Source organism: Rutilus rutilus (assembly GCF_951802725.1).
Source record: "Rutilus rutilus genome assembly, chromosome: 1".
Classification (NCBI taxonomy): Eukaryota; Metazoa; Chordata; class Actinopteri; order Cypriniformes; family Leuciscidae; genus Rutilus; species Rutilus rutilus.
In genome coordinates, this window is record NC_140209.1 from 10,417,595 (window position 1) to 10,436,040 (window position 18,446).

The 18,446-nt window shown below is 39.7% G+C and overlaps 1 protein-coding gene across 3 annotated transcripts in view; it reads left to right on the forward strand.

Annotated features, from left to right (window-relative positions):
* Nucleotides 1-212: 212 nt before the first annotated feature.
* LOC311287251 (endoplasmic reticulum metallopeptidase 1-like) overlaps nucleotides 213-18,446 on the forward strand; it is a 31,466-nt gene continuing 13,232 nt past the window's right edge. Inside the window, exons 1-6 of one of the 3 annotated variants that reach the window (XM_084403959.1) lie at nucleotides 213-647; nucleotides 2,183-2,475; nucleotides 6,988-7,115; nucleotides 11,966-12,071; nucleotides 17,616-17,762; nucleotides 18,101-18,193. In XM_084403959.1, coding sequence (XP_084260085.1) covers nucleotides 310-647; nucleotides 2,183-2,475; nucleotides 6,988-7,115; nucleotides 11,966-12,071; nucleotides 17,616-17,762; nucleotides 18,101-18,193 — 1,105 coding nt within the window. In that variant the 5' untranslated portion in view covers nucleotides 213-309. Of the gene's footprint in view, nucleotides 648-726; nucleotides 1,351-2,182; nucleotides 2,476-6,987; nucleotides 7,116-11,965; nucleotides 12,072-17,615; nucleotides 17,763-18,100; nucleotides 18,194-18,446 lie in introns of those variants that run through there. The other 2 variants (XM_084403960.1, XM_084403961.1) reach the window with 2 other exon arrangements.

Below are 18,446 nucleotides of genomic sequence, written 5' to 3' on the forward strand. Positions count from 1 at the left end.
CCTAAAGGGTTCTTTTGATTGAACCCTTAAAAAGGGTTCTATATAGAACCTTTTAGGGGTTCCAAATACGTAGCGCCTGATAGAACCTTTTAAGGTTCTATATAGAACCTTTTCTTCTAAGAGTGTATGACTGGGTTTCTAACAATGCAAAGCTTAATGCAAATGGGTGGAGTGTCCCTTTACTGTAACTCCACCCTCTTACTACACTAACCAAGAAAACACTCGTTATTCCTCTTTTCTGTCAAACTGACTCTTTGTGTCCAGACAAAAGAAATAAAGAATCAGCGATAAGTGGAGATTTATGGATTTATGATACGTTTGTTTCTGAACAGACATCAGATCTTAAACATAATGAGCAATCCAGACATTATACAGATGAGCGAGAGAGACTCCCCAGTCCTCAGAATCAGAGCCCAGCAGAACCAGGAGAACCAGGAGGCGGACGCTGGCGATGAGGAGGCCGCGCTGAACGGCCCCCGGAGCCGCGAACACAAGCCGGCAGTGAAGAGAGAGTTTCTGCGCGAGAGTTGCGCTGTGGTTCTGCTTCTCGGGTTCCTGAGTCTGATGTGGGTTTTGGTTCTGATCTCAGCCCAGCAGCTCGTCATCAGCAGCAGAAGCACAGGACACTTCAACGCCACCCGGGCCAGGTACACTTTACCATAGTACAGCCTATCAGGTGCCTTACTATAATAGTATTGCATGATTATTATATACTTTCATTTATGTGTTAAGCATGACTTTATTTTTTTATTTTTTTTTAAAAGGTATCAATGCCTTGTATACTTAAAACAAGAAGAATGTTTTTTTTTTTTTTTTTTATCTTCCAAGCCATGGTAAAATAAAATAAGTGATTAATACATTGTAACTTAATAACATGAGGTTTAAAACATCAGTAGGCAATGTCTGTTTGGGTTTGATTTTGACTAGGGATGCACCGAATCCAGGATTCGGATTCGGCCGAATATTGGGCTTGTTTGACGGGGTTCGGTTTCTGTCGAACCTTAGAGTTTCTTTTCCACCGAACCGAAACCTATAGGCTTCACTACGCGCTGGTCCACGTCACCGTCACGCCGCCGTTGATTACGTATGTGGACCGTTAGAATGCAGTGTGAAAGTGAAAGTGAAAGTGGAACTCGATCGGGAGCAGAAAAAGAGTTGTTTGGCAGTACTTTCAGTCAAAAGAAGGTGATTCAAGTCGAGAAACATGTTCAATTTGCAATGCCGATTTGTCTTGTGGTGACAAGGACCCTAAACAATACACAACATCGCCGATGTTAAAACATTTGCGTATGAAACCGAAATTCGAGTTGTGCATGAAGGAATCTACAGACAGCAGCCAAGCATCTTCAGGTAGACTACGGCAAAGGAGGGTTCACAGATAAAAACCTGTTTTTTTTACATAAAATAAAATGAAAAATAGGCTACACTGCTGTGGACGCTGTTTACTTCATTAATGTGTTTACTGTGTTAATGGACTGAGGATGGGAGTAGGATTCGGTATTCTGATTCGGCAGAATCTTAACCAGTGGATTCGGTATTCAGCCGAACCCCAAAAATCTGGATTCAGTGCATTAGACAGGGGAAAATATTAAAACATGCTGTGATGTTAAACTATAACAGTTTATGAACATTAAAATAAGAGGATATTTGCAGTATTATTTGTATATATCATACTGCATCTCTCTACTAAAGATGCTTAAAGTTATTAATTGAAAATTCATGTTTCTAATGCTATCTTATTGTAAATGTTTTATACATCCATAAAGAATAGAATAGAGCAGAATAAAGAATAGATTAGAATAGAATAGAAGAGAGTAGAATAGAGCAGAATAAAGAGTAGAGTATAATGGAGTAGATTAGAATAGAATAGAAGAGAAGAGAGTAGAATAGAGCAGAATAAATAGTAGAGTATAATAGAGTAGATTAGAATAGAATAAAATAGAGCAGAATAAAGTAGGATAGAATAGAGCAGAATAGAATTGAGCAGAATAAAGTATGATATGATAGAGTAGAATAGAGTAGAAATGAATAGTCTTTATTGTCATTATACACAGGTGCAATAAAACTTGGCTTCACTGCAATAACTCTATAGGAACAAAACTATAATAATAACAGTAAAATAAAAACAGAGCAGCAGAGTTGTGCTCACATGTGTAAAGTTGTGTGTTATGATGTGCATCAGGATGCATTTGGATCGGATCACCAGCGTCGGGCCGCGGACCATGGGAAGCCCAGAGATCGAGATCACGGTGAACTACCTTCAGGATCAGATCGAGCAGATCCGGTCTGAGAGTGAAGCTGGCTCTCACTCCATCACAGTGAACGTCCAGCGGCCCAGCGGCTCCATCGAATACTACGGCTCCATCAGCCGCTACGACCGGCTGACCAACATCGCCGTCAAGCTCGAGCCCAAGAGCGGCGCAAAGCACTTCATGCTCGCTAACTGCCACTTCGACACGGTGGCCGACAGCCCAGGTGTGTTTCTACAACGCTTCACACATCAACATGCTGGCGTTCTCCTCAGGAGACTTTGAGTTTATGTGCTTTAATGAAGTTATGTTTCTTCCTTAATTCCTCCTTTAGAGTTTGTGAGAATTAATGGAGGTTTTACGTCTCATTTAAGTTTCAACTTTGATACAATATCAACTTTGTGTCTTAAAGGGATGGTTCGAAAGAAAATCAACCTTAGGGTCCTTTACACCATGACCTCGAGCCAAACACCCCCCAGAAGCCTTTTGTCCCTTGGTTGAACATTATTAAAGTTCGAGCTTATTTAGAGAAACCAGCCAAATGGTTTAGTACAGGCACTAATGGATCCAAGGATGTATCTGGTAAATTACCCCACTAATAATGCCCAGAATTGACACTACATCCTTATAGCATTAGCCATCAGGTAAGTGTTATTTAAATAAACTCCTGATGTACTTACAAACTTATGAGTACAGAACCTATTTGTAGTACTGTAGAAGTTTGGTACCATTCTGGGCATTATTAGTGCGGTAATTTACGAGATACATAATTGGATCCATTAGGGCCTGCATAAGTCATCCGGCTGATATCTCTAAATAAGCTCAAACTTTAATAATGTTCGACCGAGGGAAAAAAGGCTTCTGGTATCAATATGTTGCTACTAGTTTCTTGCTGTGAGAATTATGAAGCTTCATTAGATGAAAGTGTTAATAAAATGTTATTGCTCAGAAGTTGCTCACTTGAGACTTGAAATGAAACTAAATTGAGAGTCACATTAGGCAAGGCAAGGCAAGGCAAGTTTATTTATATAGCACATTTCATACACAGTGGCAATTCAAAGTGCTTTACATAGAAGAAATTAAAATAATAAAAAGAATAAGAATAATTAAAACAGTTTATACAGATAAAAATAAAATACAGTACAGTTCAAACAGTCGGACGAACATTGGCACAGTGCTCATTCATTAAATGCATAGCTAAACAGATGTGTTTTGAGTCTGGATTTGAATGTGATTACTGTAGGAGCACGTCTGATCTCTTCCGGAAGCTGGTTCCAGCTGCGGCTGGCATAATAGCTAAAAGCAGACTCGCCATGCTTAGAGTGAACCCTTGGTATTTCAAGCTGATATGATCCTAATGATCTGAGTGATCTGTTGGGTTTATATTCAGTGAGCATATCTGCAATGTATTGAGGTCCTAGGCCATTGAATGATTTATATACCAGTAATAATACTTTAAAATCAATCCTAAATCTAACTGGGAGCCAGTGTAAAGACCTGAGGACTGGTGTGATATGTTCATATTTTCTGGTTCTGCTCAGAATCCTGGCGGCAGCGTTCTGTATGAGCTGCAACTGTCTTATGGTCTTTTTGGGAAGGCCAGTGAGGAGACCATTACAGTAATCCACCCTGCTGGTGATGAAGGCATGAACAAGTTTCTCTAAGTCTTGTCTGGAAACAAAGCATCTAATTCTTGCAATATTTTTTAGATGATAGTATGCTGATTTTGTTATCGCTTTGATATGACTACTGAAACTAAGGTCTGACTCTAGTGTCACACCAAGATTCCTGACTTGATGTTTAGTTGTTTGACCCCTACAGTGAAGGTATGCATTCACCTTGAGAACTTCATCTTTGTTTCCAAACGCAATGACTTCAGTTTTGTCTTTGTTTAACTGAAGAAAGTTTTGACACATCCAACTGTTGACTTCATCAATGCATTGGCACAGGGAGTCAATGGGGCTGTAGTCGTTAGGCGATAGGGCTAAGTAAATCTGTGTGTCGTCTGCATAGCTGTGGTAAGAGATTTGGTTCTTTCTCATTATTTGGCTCATTGGGAGCATATACAGGTTGAACAGGAGTGGTGCAAGAATTGAGCCTTGAGGGACTCCGCATGTCATGGATGTCCACTCAGACTTATGGTCTCCTATACTCACATAATAACCTCTCCCATCTAAGTATGACCTGAACCATTTTAGAACTATCCCAGAAATCCCCACCCAGTTTTCCAGTCTGTCAAGAAGTATGTTATGATCGACAGTGTCAAATGCAGCACTGAGGTCGAGTAGCACCAGCACTGATAATTTGCCTGAATCAGTATTTAAGCGAATATCGTTTATTATCTTTATGAGCGCTGTCTCTGTGCTGTGGTCGGAAACCAGATTGAAAATTGTCAAAGGATCCATTCAAGCTCAAGAATTTGTTCAGCTGATTGAAGACAACTTTTTCAATGATCTTGCCTATGAAAGGAAGATTTGAGATCGGTCTATAGTTGCTTAATATGGTCTTATCTAGATTGCTCTTTTTCAGGAGGGGCTTGACAACTGCAGTTTTCAGGGAGTTTGGAAAACTCCCAGAGAGAAGTGAGGCATTTACCACTTCTAGAAGATCTGCTTCTAAACTGTTAAACACACTTTTGAAAAACGATGTGGGAAGTGTGTCGAGAGCGCAGGTTGATGTTTTAAGGTGCTGTACGGTTTCTTCCAAAATGTTGCCATTAATTTCATTAATTTAATTTACATTAAGTATTTATATGTGTTTTTTTTTTTTCAAATGAGTCTCTTGTCATTATCCGGTGAGACTCTGGAGCTGTAAAATTAATTTGGAGATTGGAAATGATTTTATATTGAGATCTCATGACTTTTTATTGCAGAGTTTGGGATCTTGAGCAAATCTGAGCAGTTTGAGACACTGGAAATTTCTTTGTCTTTTTCTCAGAAGCTTGAGGAGAAACATGAGACATGGGAGACTTCAGTTTAATCTCATCGCTGCATGGGAGAAATAACTGAGATGTTAAAGATCTCATTTGTGATTGGGAATCTAAAGGACAGGCTGTTGTTTGACTCATGAGAAATTATGTTGAGGAATTGTGACATAAACAGATAATGCTCTGTATTTCTTATATTTCGTAATGCGTGACCTTTACCTCAGTTTAGATTGTTTAGTTTGCAATGACAGTGATCAGACCGAGCAGTTTAAGGTTTCATTGTGTTTGTTGTCAGTGATCTTTGAGTCAGATCTTGTGACTTTCTTATTTTTCACTGTGTTTTGTGTCTGATGTTGGGTGTATATGAACAGGCATGTTACATTGTTTGCATTATTTATGCATATGTAACACGTCAGGTCCTACTCACCCCGCTCTGTGCGGGACTCGAAGATCAGGGGAGTGAGGTTTACACACAGCTCTTCCTAGCTGGCCTCCATTACACATACAGTGCGTTATTTCCTATCACACTCTGACATCATCTGTGTTGTGAAATTCTGATCCTTAGAAAACCAGGAAGTGAAAGTGGAAAGCAGGAACATCGATGTGTGAGTGTGTGTGTGTGTGTGTGTGAGTCTCAGTGATCAGATTTGCTGATGTCTGCATGCAAAACATGCATATCATGAGTGCTTAATAGAGGTTATGCACTGATGTCACTTTCCCGCCGGATCACTCCCCCTTCAGCCGGACTGAGTGGCAGAAGAGCTGCTGCCTGACTGGATTTAATAGGGGAAACTGCGAAAACGCAAGTAAAACGAATGATTATCAGTTTAAATTAAAACTTGGACTCTATATAGTGTTCCTTACAACTTACTAAAGTTACTGAACTTCCTAAAATATTGACATCCAGCCAGGAATCGTGTTTCCTGACATGTGCCTGATTTCGATGCCGGGGAAATACATGAAGCAAATCTGCCTGTGAACGCTTTATATTCATACAATATTGGTAGGTCTAAATCCGGGTGATCACTTATATCAATGTTATATTGATATATATATATCAATGCAATGCAGATATTTCCCTGCTGTTTGGCCTCTCATTTACACGATAACCCAGTTTTTATCACAGAAAACGATTATTTCGATTATTTAACTCCGGTTAAAGTGGAGATTTTGGAAAACTTTGTTTGCACGTTTGCATGTAAACAGAGAAAAACAGAGTTTTAGGCAGCGACGTCACAGCATGTGACTATTTTCGGGATTCTGACTGGCTAACGTGGGCTTGAGCTTCTCGTTACACTGCCTCCTACAGGTTTGGCATGCTCTTGACGGCATATACACGGGCTCGTGTGCACGATGTTATTTTTGAAAATGAAGAGGGGTGAAATGTCCGTTTATGAAAATAGCCGTCCACGTGTAAACGTAGCCTCAGTCTTTCTGCCACTCAGTGTGCGTGACCGCAGTCACTCCGGCCAATGGTAACGTCACACGCATAACCCCTATAGGTGTTGTGGTTTTAGTCAGAATGTGATTTTGTTTGAGTTATACAACAGTGTTGTTGTTCTTTCATATTTGGATTTATGTTAAATCCCAGTCAGTTATTATTTGAATGCATTTGATTGACAGGATTAAATTGTATTTTTGTATCTGCATTATCAGCATCTTGCTTATAATTAGTGGTTTTATGCATGTGTATCCATAGCATGTTTTATTTTAATCATGTTTCTAGATTTGTTTGCATGCTTTACTCTAGTGTATCAGTAATAACTGCAGGTACTGTGTGATCAGTAAAGTGTGTGTGTGCATGTTTTTCAGGAGCCAGTGATGACGCCGTCAGCTGTTCAGTGATGTTGGAGGTTTTACGTTCTCTGGCCAATCTCTCCACACCACTCAAACACGGCGTCATCTTCCTGTTCAACGGGGCAGAGGAGAGCGGGCTGCTGGTGAGAGGTCACGGCACGACTGATCTTTGACATTTACATTTAATTATTTAGCAGACGCTTTTATCCAAAGCGACTTGACAAAGCGACAAATGAGGAGAGCAATAGAAGCAGTTAAACTAACAATAGGACAACAATATGCAAGTACCCTGCATATGCTCTGACCCTTCCCAGTTTATTCTGATGCAGTTTTTTTTTTTTGATATAAAGTAGACAAGAAGAGAAAAGAAAGTGTCAGTATTAATGGATCAAGTGTCACCACGAGGCGACATTCACTTGCAGAACACAAGTTTCTGGCACGTAAGTCTGGAGTAATGAGTTTAGGTATAGGGGTGTGGAGCAAGTGGTTGTTCTGTAGGCAAACATCAGTGCCTTGATTTTGATGCGAGCGGCAACTGGTAACCAGTGCAGGTTTATGAGAGGAGTGACATGTGCTCTCTTCGGCTCGTTAAAGACCACTCTAGCTGCAGCATCTGGATCAGTTGCAGAGGTTTGATAGTGCAAGCTGGAAGACCAGCCAGGAGAGCATTACAATAGTCCAGTCTGGATAGAACTAGCATTTGGACAAGGAGTTGAGTAGCATGCTCTGATAGGAAGGGCCTAATCCTCCTAATGTTGTTGTAACCGCACTGGCATTTGCAGTACATTTAACATTTAGCTCTAATGATCTATAGGGAATTTTAATAATTAATTCATGAATATGATTAATATTTTGCATATTACAGTTACATTAATTTATCGAAACTGAAACTAGATCGATATGAATAACCAATCACAACGAATTATAATTCCTCATTCATACATCAATAATCCTATTTCAAATCGAAGTTATGGGATAACTCTCAATGGAATTAATTTAGTTATCAAACAATCTGTTTGTCCAGCAAACATTAAACGTAAGATTAACTTCAACTCTCAAAGAAAATTATCCTTCTTACAAACGCAAGAAAGAGTATTTTTTTCTGGCCTTGAAAAAAACCCAACTCTCTGTGTTTATAAAATTAGGTTACTGAAATCGTAACAAGATAAAGCATGTAGCTTAAAATCAACAAATCATTGACTTCGTAAAATGAGCATTGAGACAATCAGGAATATATGGAATTTAATAATTGAACTAATGAGTATAACTATGATTCACACAGAGTAAATATGTATGTATATACAGAACACGTAAACAAATACAAAACTAAACGCATAACGAAAATGAGAGAGAGAGATCGGAAAATGAGAGAGATGGAGAGGATGGGCGAGCGAAAGTGAAAGCAACAGATCATCTGAAATGATCACAGTAGACTAAATCACAGACAGTAACCTTTTGAAAGAGACAACAAGAAATCACATCACCTTGAAACAAGGGGATATACAACCTTAAACAGCCTTTAGATTTCGGTACTTGCATGTGGTCTGTGGTGTTGAAGCAAGAAAGCACGCGTGTCGTTCTGAGTGAAGGCGTGCTTGTTCTCCCATGTCTTCCGGTGCGAGCGCAGGTGCGGGGATTTCAAAAGAGTCTTTTTCTTTGAGTTGAAGTTGCTGAAGTTCGCTTCGCTGAACGTAGGGAGAGTCCGAAGACGAAAATAAAGAAAAGGCTTAAAGAAAATAAAAGAGAAAACGGAGAAAGGAGAATGCTCCCACAAAGGGAGCCATGGACCCAGAAAACCTCTCACTGAACAAGTGCTCGTGCACGTCCTTAAGGAAGAGGAGCGCAGCCGCGGGAGGTTCAAGTCTCTTTAAAGTTGAAGTTGCCGGCTACGTTCGCTTCACTGAACGTAGGTAGAGTCCAAAGACGAAAATAAAGAAAAGACTTAAAGGAAATAAAAGAGAAAACGGAGAATGCTCCCTAAAAGGGAGCCACGGACCTTGAAAACCTCTCACAGAAAAAGTGCTCACTTAAGATTTCATGAGTCGGTCCTTTATGGAGAAGATGGGTTCACACCTACTCTGCGTACGCGGACCAATCATCTTAGAGCATCTCGGGCGGGAAGATTTTTCTTTTTCTTGTCAGACATGCCCACTTGAATGAGTCATGAGAGTAAGCCGTTAAGCTCCAGAAATATGAAAAGTGTAAAACAATGTACATTATTGCATTCTGCTATCGAAATTCGACTCTGTTAGATTGCGAGGTTTACAGAGATATGAAACTTGTCATATGAAGATTATAGGAACACCACGTTACAATCACATGCACGAATAGAAGCATTTACCAGTTCGTTCCTTCAAATAAACGTCATACACGAAGTGAATATAACCTAGGAAAACACTCAGGAGTATATGAAAAGTTTAATGTCCAAAGTTCGTGTATGTGTGTGCGTTAATGTGTGTGTTGGAATGTCTGTCACGTTGCGCTTCCCGTTATCTCTTGCAGAGAAGCTTTGGCTGCAGCTTCGTGCAGGGTCGTAAAGTGTTATCCTCTAGAAAGAGGAGTCGGGTTACGGAATGCGATTCCACTGGAAAGACATTCTTCAACAATACATTTCAGAGCTAGACACTAGAAAATCATATTATGTGATCAAACAACCTAATAAAACATGCATACAGGAAGGCCAAATACAAATCTGCGTTACATAGAGGGTGGTGGTGGCGCAATGGATAAGACACATGCCTTTGGTGTGAAAGACCCGGGTTCGAATCCACTGTGAGACACCAATGTGTCCCTGAGCAAGACACTTAACCCCTAGTTGCTCCAGAGGCGTGCGACCTCTGACATATATAGCAATTGTAAGTCGCTTTGGATAAAAGCGTCAGATAAATGTAAATGTACATACATTAAAATTATATTTCTATCCTGAGTAACACACAAATTGCTTTGTGTGCATGTGTGTGTATGTCACATAGAAAGTGTCGTTATCTCTTTGGTGCAGAGAGGAATGTTAGTTTCAGGTTTTGGAGTGTCTCTGAGGTGCAATTAGTGTCGTAAAAGTCCATTTGCTCCAGTCTCTCTGGAGCCGGCGTATGATTTGTAATTGTGAGTCAAGAGGTAACAAGCTTTAGTAAGCTTAGCAAAGAACGTTTTGGGAAGGACTGTGCTTAGAAAACACAGAGAGTCTGAATTTGTTAATTCAGGCCAAACGAATGAATGATTCAAATAGCCAATGTTGCTACATTGTACAAGGCAAATCTACATGACCGGGCAGCTCTAGCAATGTGGTCTGTGAAGTTCAATTGATCATCAATTACCACTCCAAGGTTCCTGGCTGACCTTGATGGAGTTATGGATGACGAGCCTAGCTGAATGGTGAAGTTGTGATGAAGTGTTAGGTTGGACGGGACCACACGCAGCTCTGTCTTTGCAAGGTTTAGTTGAAGGTGGTGGTCCTTCATCCAGTAAGAAATGTCTGTCAGGCAGGCTGAGATGTGAGAATCTCCTGTCGGATCATCTGTTTGGAATGAGAGGAAGAGTTGTGTGTCGTCAGCATAGCAGTGATGGGATAAACCATGTTTCTGAATGACAGATCCTCATGTGATGACATGTAGATGGAGAAGATAAGTGGTCCCAGCACTGAGCCCTGAGGCTTTTTCTCCATTCTGTCACTGATGGAGTTGTTGGTTCCTTGCCACTATTGCTTTGGCTTTTGGCTTGCTTAGTTGGAGACATTTAATATTCAACAATATTATTGATTTGCCTTACTTAAGGTCGACGATGAATACATTTTCTTCTAGAAACAACTTTGTTGTATTATTTTCATGTTATCACTGTGAAGCTGCTTACAATCTGTATTGTAAAAATACATAGATAAAGGTGACTTGACATGACTTGATGGAGGAGGAGGGTTGAGAAGAGAGGAGAAGGTTTTGTAAGAGTCAGAAGAATTGTTAATTTTGTTGTGATAGTAAGTCATTTTAGCAGTAGAGACATTAGCAGAGAAGGAAGAGAGGAGGGATGGATAACGACCAAGGTCAGTAGGATCTTTTGATTTGTGTCACTTCCACTCTCCAGCCCTGAGTTTGGCCCGCGGGCTGGTCATCCAAGATGTCCATGTCTTTCTTTCTTCAGTCGAAAAGAAATTAAGGTTTTTGATGAAAACATTCCAGGATTTTCCCCCATATAATGGACTTCAATGGGCCCCAAACGGTTCAAGGTCCAAATGACAGTTTCAGTGTAGCTTCAAAGGGCTTTAAACGATACCAGACGATGAATACGGGTCTTATCTAGCGAAACGATCGGTCATTTCAAAAATAAATAAAGTTTTTTTTGCTCGCCTTGCTCTGTTCTGTGATGCGCGTTCGTGACGTCATGCAATACGCAATTACGTTGAAAAGGTCACGCTTGAAAAATTTCTGAAATAAAATTTCTGAAGAAAATGTTCTTTTATGCTTTTTAATATTAAAACACCCAGGATACGCACACGAAATGGGCATTTTAAACGATAAACTGACACAAAGACATTTGAATATGTGTATATGGTCCTTCTTCCGCACATTTGTAAACACGTCAAGCGTGACCTTTTCAACGTAATTGCGTATTACGTGACGTCACGAACGCGCATCACAGAACAGAGCAAGACGAGCATTTGTGCTTATAAAACTTAAACTTTTTTATTTATTTTTGAAATGACCGATCGTTTCGCTAGATAAGACCCTTATTCATCGTCTGGTATCGTTTGAAGCCCTTTGCAGCTGCACTGACACTGTCATTTGGACCTTGAACCGTTTGGGGCCCATTGGAATCCATAATATGGGGGGAAATCCTGGAATGTTTTCATCAAAAACCTTAATTTCTTTTCGACTGAAGAAAGAAAGACATGGACATCTGGATGACATGGGGGTGAGTATATTATCATCAAAAGTTTTTTTAAAAAGTGAACTAATCCTTTAAGGTGTAGTTTTATCTCTGTTAACATCTGTCTCTCTCTCAGGGGAGTCACGCCTTCATTACCCAGCATTCCTGGGCTCACCGGGTGCGAGCGTTTGTGAACCTGGAGGCAGCAGGAGTGGGAGGGAAAGAGTTGGTGTTTCAGACAGGTAAACACTCCACACACACCTGTGTGTATTAGAGCTGAACGCCTATTTCTTCTTTTAATTCACCCCAGGATTCACATGGTCTTGAAAAACTAGGATAAATTATGAAGCTCCATTGTAAAAGTGATTTCTAGTCAGGTCAAGTCACCTTCATTTATATAGCACTTTTAACAATATGGATTGTTTGAAAGCAGCTTTACAGTGATAACAGGAAATTACAGTAACATAGATTGTTTTGGCTTTACATCAGCTCTAGAATAAAGTTATTGTCCAGCTAAAGTTAGATTTGTTTGATTCACTTCTGTCACAACGATCATTAGTTATTAACTTAGGGGCCGCTAACACGACACCGTTCTAACAGAAAACTCTTAATGCGATCCGGCCGCTCATTTGCACAAAACAGTACCTGGTGTCTCGAGAACACAAACCATCAAATAGGTTCCAAGGTACAAGCCTTGAAAAATTTAAAATACAGAATTTTTATCGCTTCCGCATAGCCACGTGAACCAGAATTATCACAACAACGTTTTATCTGTACAGAGGTAAAGGGAGGGGAGGGAGGCCTTCACAGGGGAGAGACTAATTGACACTTCAGGACTGCGTTGTCGTCGTGTCCAGGTGAGGTTGTGTAAACCTCGGATAAACAGAGAGACTAATATTAGTGTAGACGCCATCCTTCTTATGATGTACCAATGATTTATGGGAAGTGTTCCCGGTTCCGGCTGACCTAATCTATGCAGCCTAAATTGAATTAGAGAAGTTTATAATTTGTTATGTGTATGCTAGGCGAAAGAGATGTGTTTTTAGTCTAGCTTTGAACTGACAGAGTGTGTCTGCTTCCCGGACAATGTTAGGAAGACTGTTCCAAAGTTTTGGTGCTAAATAGGAAAAGGATCTACCGCCTGCAGTCGATTTTGATATTCTAAGGTATTATCAACTGGCCGGAATTTTGAGATCGCAATAGACGTGAAGGACTTTAATGCGTTAAGAGCTCGCTCAAGTACTGCGGAGCTAAACCATTTAGTGCTTAAATTCATACGATATTTAATAGGGAGCCAGTGCAGTGTTGACAGAACAGGGCTAAAATGGTCATACTTCCTGGTTTTGGTAAGAACTCGAGCTGCTGCGTTTTGGACCAGCTGTAGTTTGTTTATTAAGCGTGCAGGGCAACCACCCAGTAGAGCATTACAATAATCTAGCCTTGAGGTCATGAATGCATGAACTAATTGTTCTGTATTTTTCATTGAGAGCATATGACATAATTTAGATGTATTTTTAAGAGGAAAAAATGCGGTTTTACAGATACTAGATCGATAAGACATCTCTTAATTTACTGCTACAAGCTGATAACGGTCAGATAAGTATGATTTAAACCATACTAATGCAATTCCACTAATGCCAAAATAATTTTCGAGTCTATTTAAAAGAATGTTGTGGTCAATGGTGTCAAATGCAGCACTAAGATCGAGTAACACTAATAGCGAGATACAACCACAATCAAATGATAAGAGCAAATCATTTGTGACTCTAATGAGAGCTGTCTCAGCACTAAGGTATGGTCTAAATCATGATTGAAAATCCTCGCAGATATCATTTCTTTCTAAAAAGGAACATTGTTGTGAAGATACTGCCTTTTCTAGTATCTTTGACACAAAATTTAGATCAAACAGTTAACTGGTCCCATTGACTTCCATGGTATTTTTTTCCCTACTATGGAAGTCAATGGGACCAGTTAACTGTTTGGTTACTGACATTCTTCAAAATATCATCCTTTGTGTTCAGCAGAAGAAATAAATTCATACAGGTTTGAAACAACTTGAGGGTGAGTAAATGATGACAGAATTTTCATTTTGAAGTGAACTATCCCTTTAAGCACCAACACTTCAAAAGAATTATATTTGAAACTAGACTTCTTGGTAATTCTGAAAATATTATTATAAATTACAGCAACACCCCCCCCCCCCCCCCATTTGCGTTTCAGACGAGGCTCATGTTTATAACAGTAATCTTGCGCGGTGGACTCGTTTAAAGTAATGTAATTGTCTGGTTTTAGCCAGGTTTCTTTCAAACACAGCACATCTATGTTATAATCTGTAATCATATCATTAACAATAAGTGCTTTTGAAGTAAGGGATCGAATATTCAGCAACCCGAGCTTTATCCCGAACTTGGTAGTTTTTGAAGATTCTCTATGTGATGGGATTTATCTGACCTTGGTGACGTGAGACAGCTAGCAGACGGTCGGTTAAGCCAGTCTGTCTGCTTCCTGACCTGAGCCCCTATTCTAGACCTGGAAATGTCTTAAAATTAATAAAATCTTAAAAGGGTCATGAACGGCATTGTTTTATTGTTTTATAATGTTTCATGTGGTGCACTTACAATGTTAGTATAATTTTTACATCAAAAATAGTCACCCTGATTTTAGCCTCTGATTGGAATGCTCTGTTTGAAGGGCCGTGTCTGTTGTGAGACTTCAGTGTAAACGTCCAATGCTGTGATTGGCTGTGAGACTTCAGTGTAAAACGCCCACTGCTGTGATTGGCTGTGAGAGGTCAGTGTAAACGGCCACTGCTGTGATTGGCTTCTGTGAGACTTCAGTGTAAACGCCCACTAGTGTGGTTGGCTGCTGTGAGACTTCAGTGTAAATGCCCACTAGTGTGATTGGCTGCTGTGAGACTTCAGTGTAAATGCCCACTAGTGTGATTGGCTGCTGTGAGACTTCAGTGTAAACGCCCAGATCAGGCATAAGAATTAACACGGTTACTTACATGTTGTGGCAAAACTGTCAATTTCATATAGTAAAAGTCTGTTTGTAAAGCCTACGCCGAAATTGCAGTTAATTTACCAAAGAATCCACAGTGAAATGTACCGGATATAAATAAATGATTTAAACCATACTAATGCAATTCCACTAATGCCAAAATAATTTTCGAGTCTATTTAAAAGAATGTTGTGGTCAATGGTGTCAAATGCAGCACTAAGATCGAGTAACACTAATAGCGAGATACAACCACAATCAAATGATAAGAGCAAATCATTTGTGACTCTAATGAGAGCTGTCTCAGCACTAAGGTATGGTCTAAATCATGATTGAAAATCCTCGCAGATATCATTTCTTTCTAAAAAGGAACATTGTTGTGAAGATACTGCCTTTTCTAGTATCTTTGACAGAAAATTTAGATCAAACAGTTAACTGGTCCCATTGACTTCCATGGTATTTTTTTTCCCTACTATGGAAGTCAGTGGGACCAGTTAACTGTTTGGTTACTGACATTCTTCAAAATATCATCCTTTGTGTTCAGCAGAAGAAATAAATTCATACAGGTTTGAAACAACTTGAGGGTGAGTAAATGATGACAGAATTTTCATTTTGAAGTGAACTATCCCTTTAAGCACCAACACTTCAAAAGAATTATATTTGAAACTAGACTTCTTGGTAATTCTGAAAATATTATTATAAATTACAGCAACACCCCCCACCCCCCCCCCCCCCCCTCCCCCCCCCATTTGCGTTTCAGACGAGGCTCATGTTTATAACAGTAATCTTGCGGGGTGGACTCGTTTAAAGTAATGTAATTGTCTGGTTTTAGCCAGGTTTCTTTCAAACACAGCACATCTATGTTATAATCTGTAATAATATCATTAACAATAAGTGCTTTTGAAGTAAGGGATCGAATATTCAGCAACCCGAGCTTTATCCCGAACTTGGTAGTTTTTGTAGATTATCTATGTGATGGGATTTATCTGACCTTGGTGACGTGAGACAGCTAGCAGACGGTCGGTTAAGCCAGTCTGTCTGCTTCCTGACCTGAGCCCCTATTCTAGACCTGGAAATGTCTTAAAATTAATCAAATCTTAAAAGGGTCATGAACGGCATTGTTTTATTGTTTTATAATGTTTCATGTGGTGCACTTACAATGTTAGTATAATTTTTACATCAAAAATAGTCACCCTGATTTTAGCCTCTGATTGGAATGCTCTGTTTGAAGGGCCGTGTCTGTTGTGAGACTTCAGTGTAAACGTCCAATGCTGTGATTGGCTGTGAGACTTCAGTGTAAAACGCCCACTGCTGTGATTGGCTTCTGTGAGACTTCAGTGTAAACGCCCACTGCTGTGATTGGCTGTGAGACGTCAGTGTAAATGGCCACTGCTGTGATTGGCTGCTGTGAGACTTCAGTGTAAACGCCCACTAGTGTGGTTGGCTGCTGTGAGACTTCAGTGTAAATGCCCACTAGTGTGATTGGCTGCTGTGAGACTTCAGTGTAAATGCCCACTAGTGTGATTGGCTGCTGTGAGACTTCAGTGTAAATGCCCACTAGTGTGATTGGCTGCTGTGAGACTTCAGTGTAAACGCCCAGATCAGGCATAAGAATTAACACGGTTACTTACATGTTGTGGCAAAACTGTCAATTTCATATAGTAAAAGTCTGTTTGCAAAGCCTGCGCCGAAATTGCGGTTAATTTACCAAAGAATCCACAGTGAAATGTACCGGATATAAATAAATAATGCTCAACTGAGAAAAAAAATAAGCACAATCCTAGCATTAGGATTCGTTAGAAGGTCCAGTGATCCTCTATGGATCTTCTCTCCTCATCATCTCAATAACACACCAGTGGGCGGGGCCAAAGTTGCGAGAATGAAGTAGGCGTAGATTATTATTTTTTTCAGTGGAGGCGGTCTTTAACCTATCTATGACATCATATATAGGCTATAGGCTCATTCCACAATGAGTCGTTCTCTGGGCTTAGTTCAATTAAAGCTGTTTTTGGACCAACAAGGAAGTTTTCAATTCTGAAACTTACAGGATATTCTTATAGTATGATGACCTCTTATATGTCAAAAGCTCTGACTTTTTTTTGTGAGGAAAAAAAAGTCAGAATTGTAAGATAAAAAGTCACAATTACATTTTTAATAAACAAGCTTTCATACTAAAACCTTTTGGAAGCCTAACATTTTATTGTTTTCATTACTCATTTTAATCTAGGGAAACTCCAACCCTACGTCCCAATCTGCATACTATCCACCCTATCTGCCCTAAATAGTATTGACAATTACTAATGTCACATACTATTTAGGATGGATAGTACTGTATGCACATTGGGACGCAGGCCAAGTTTTTAAAACATTGTACTGAATGAACAAAAGACTGAATGCTCTCGCTCCAGCACCCCCCTCCTGTCAGGAGTGGCATAACCATTACATGTTCTTCCCACGCACTCACAGAAATAAAGAAACATTAACATTATTATGACAAATTGGTATTTAAAATTCAAATTAAATAAGATAATAAGTATGGCTCCTACAATTTGGAGTCAGAAAGGTGGAGAATCGCTGATCTAAACCCAGATGTTGTGTTTGTTTTTCTCTGTGCAACACAAATGTTCTGTTCATATTCACTTCTATGATTTGGAAAAAAGCAGCGTGATCATTCTGTCAAACATCTGAACATGAGTGTGAGTAAATGATGAAGAATGAGCCTGTGTGTGTGTGTGTGTGTGTGTGTGTGTGTGTGTGTGTGTGTGTGTGTGTGTGTGTGTGTGTGTCAGGTCCAGAGAACCCGTGGCTGGTCCAGGCGTATGTGCAAGCCGCTGTTCACCCGTTCGCCTCAGTCGTCGGTCAGGAGGTTTTCCAGAGCGGATTCATTCCTTCAGACACAGACTTCCACATCTTCAGGGTCTTCGGGAAAATTCCTGGTATGGAATGCACACTGTAAAACATCTGTAAAAGTTATGGTCAAAAAGCAAAAAAAAAACAGCAGCTGTAATTGCCAGAACATGTTTTTACATGATTACCGTACAACAATACATTATGAACAAGTAACAGATTAAACTTAAATGTACAGTAATAAAATGTATTTCATTAAGTGATGTATTGTTAATATAAAAAGAAAAGTTATTGGTAATAAGAAAATCAGGAGTCTTTATCGAGACTTTATCACTATTATGTGAGATTCCCATCATGTTAAAGACTTCTTCTTCTTCTTCTTCTTCTTCTTCTTCTTCTTCTTCTTCTTCTTCTTCTTCTTCTACAGGGATTGATCTTGCATTCATAGAGAACGGTTACCTCTATCACACTAAATATGACACTCCGGAGCGAATCCACATCGACTCCATCCGGAGAGCAGGTGAGACTCATGATTCCCGATCCACAGGCTCATATGAGGACCTGAGGAACAAAACATCTGCTTCTGAGAGAGTAAGAGTGAAGATCTGAGCTGATGTTCTGTTCAAGACACTCCAGATGCTGAGGGAGAGAAGATCACACACACACACACACACACACACACACACGTTTTTTTTTACCAATAAAAATAAGTGCAATAGTTTTTACTATTTTTTTATTATTCTACAAATGTCTGTATCTTACTGTAGATCTGG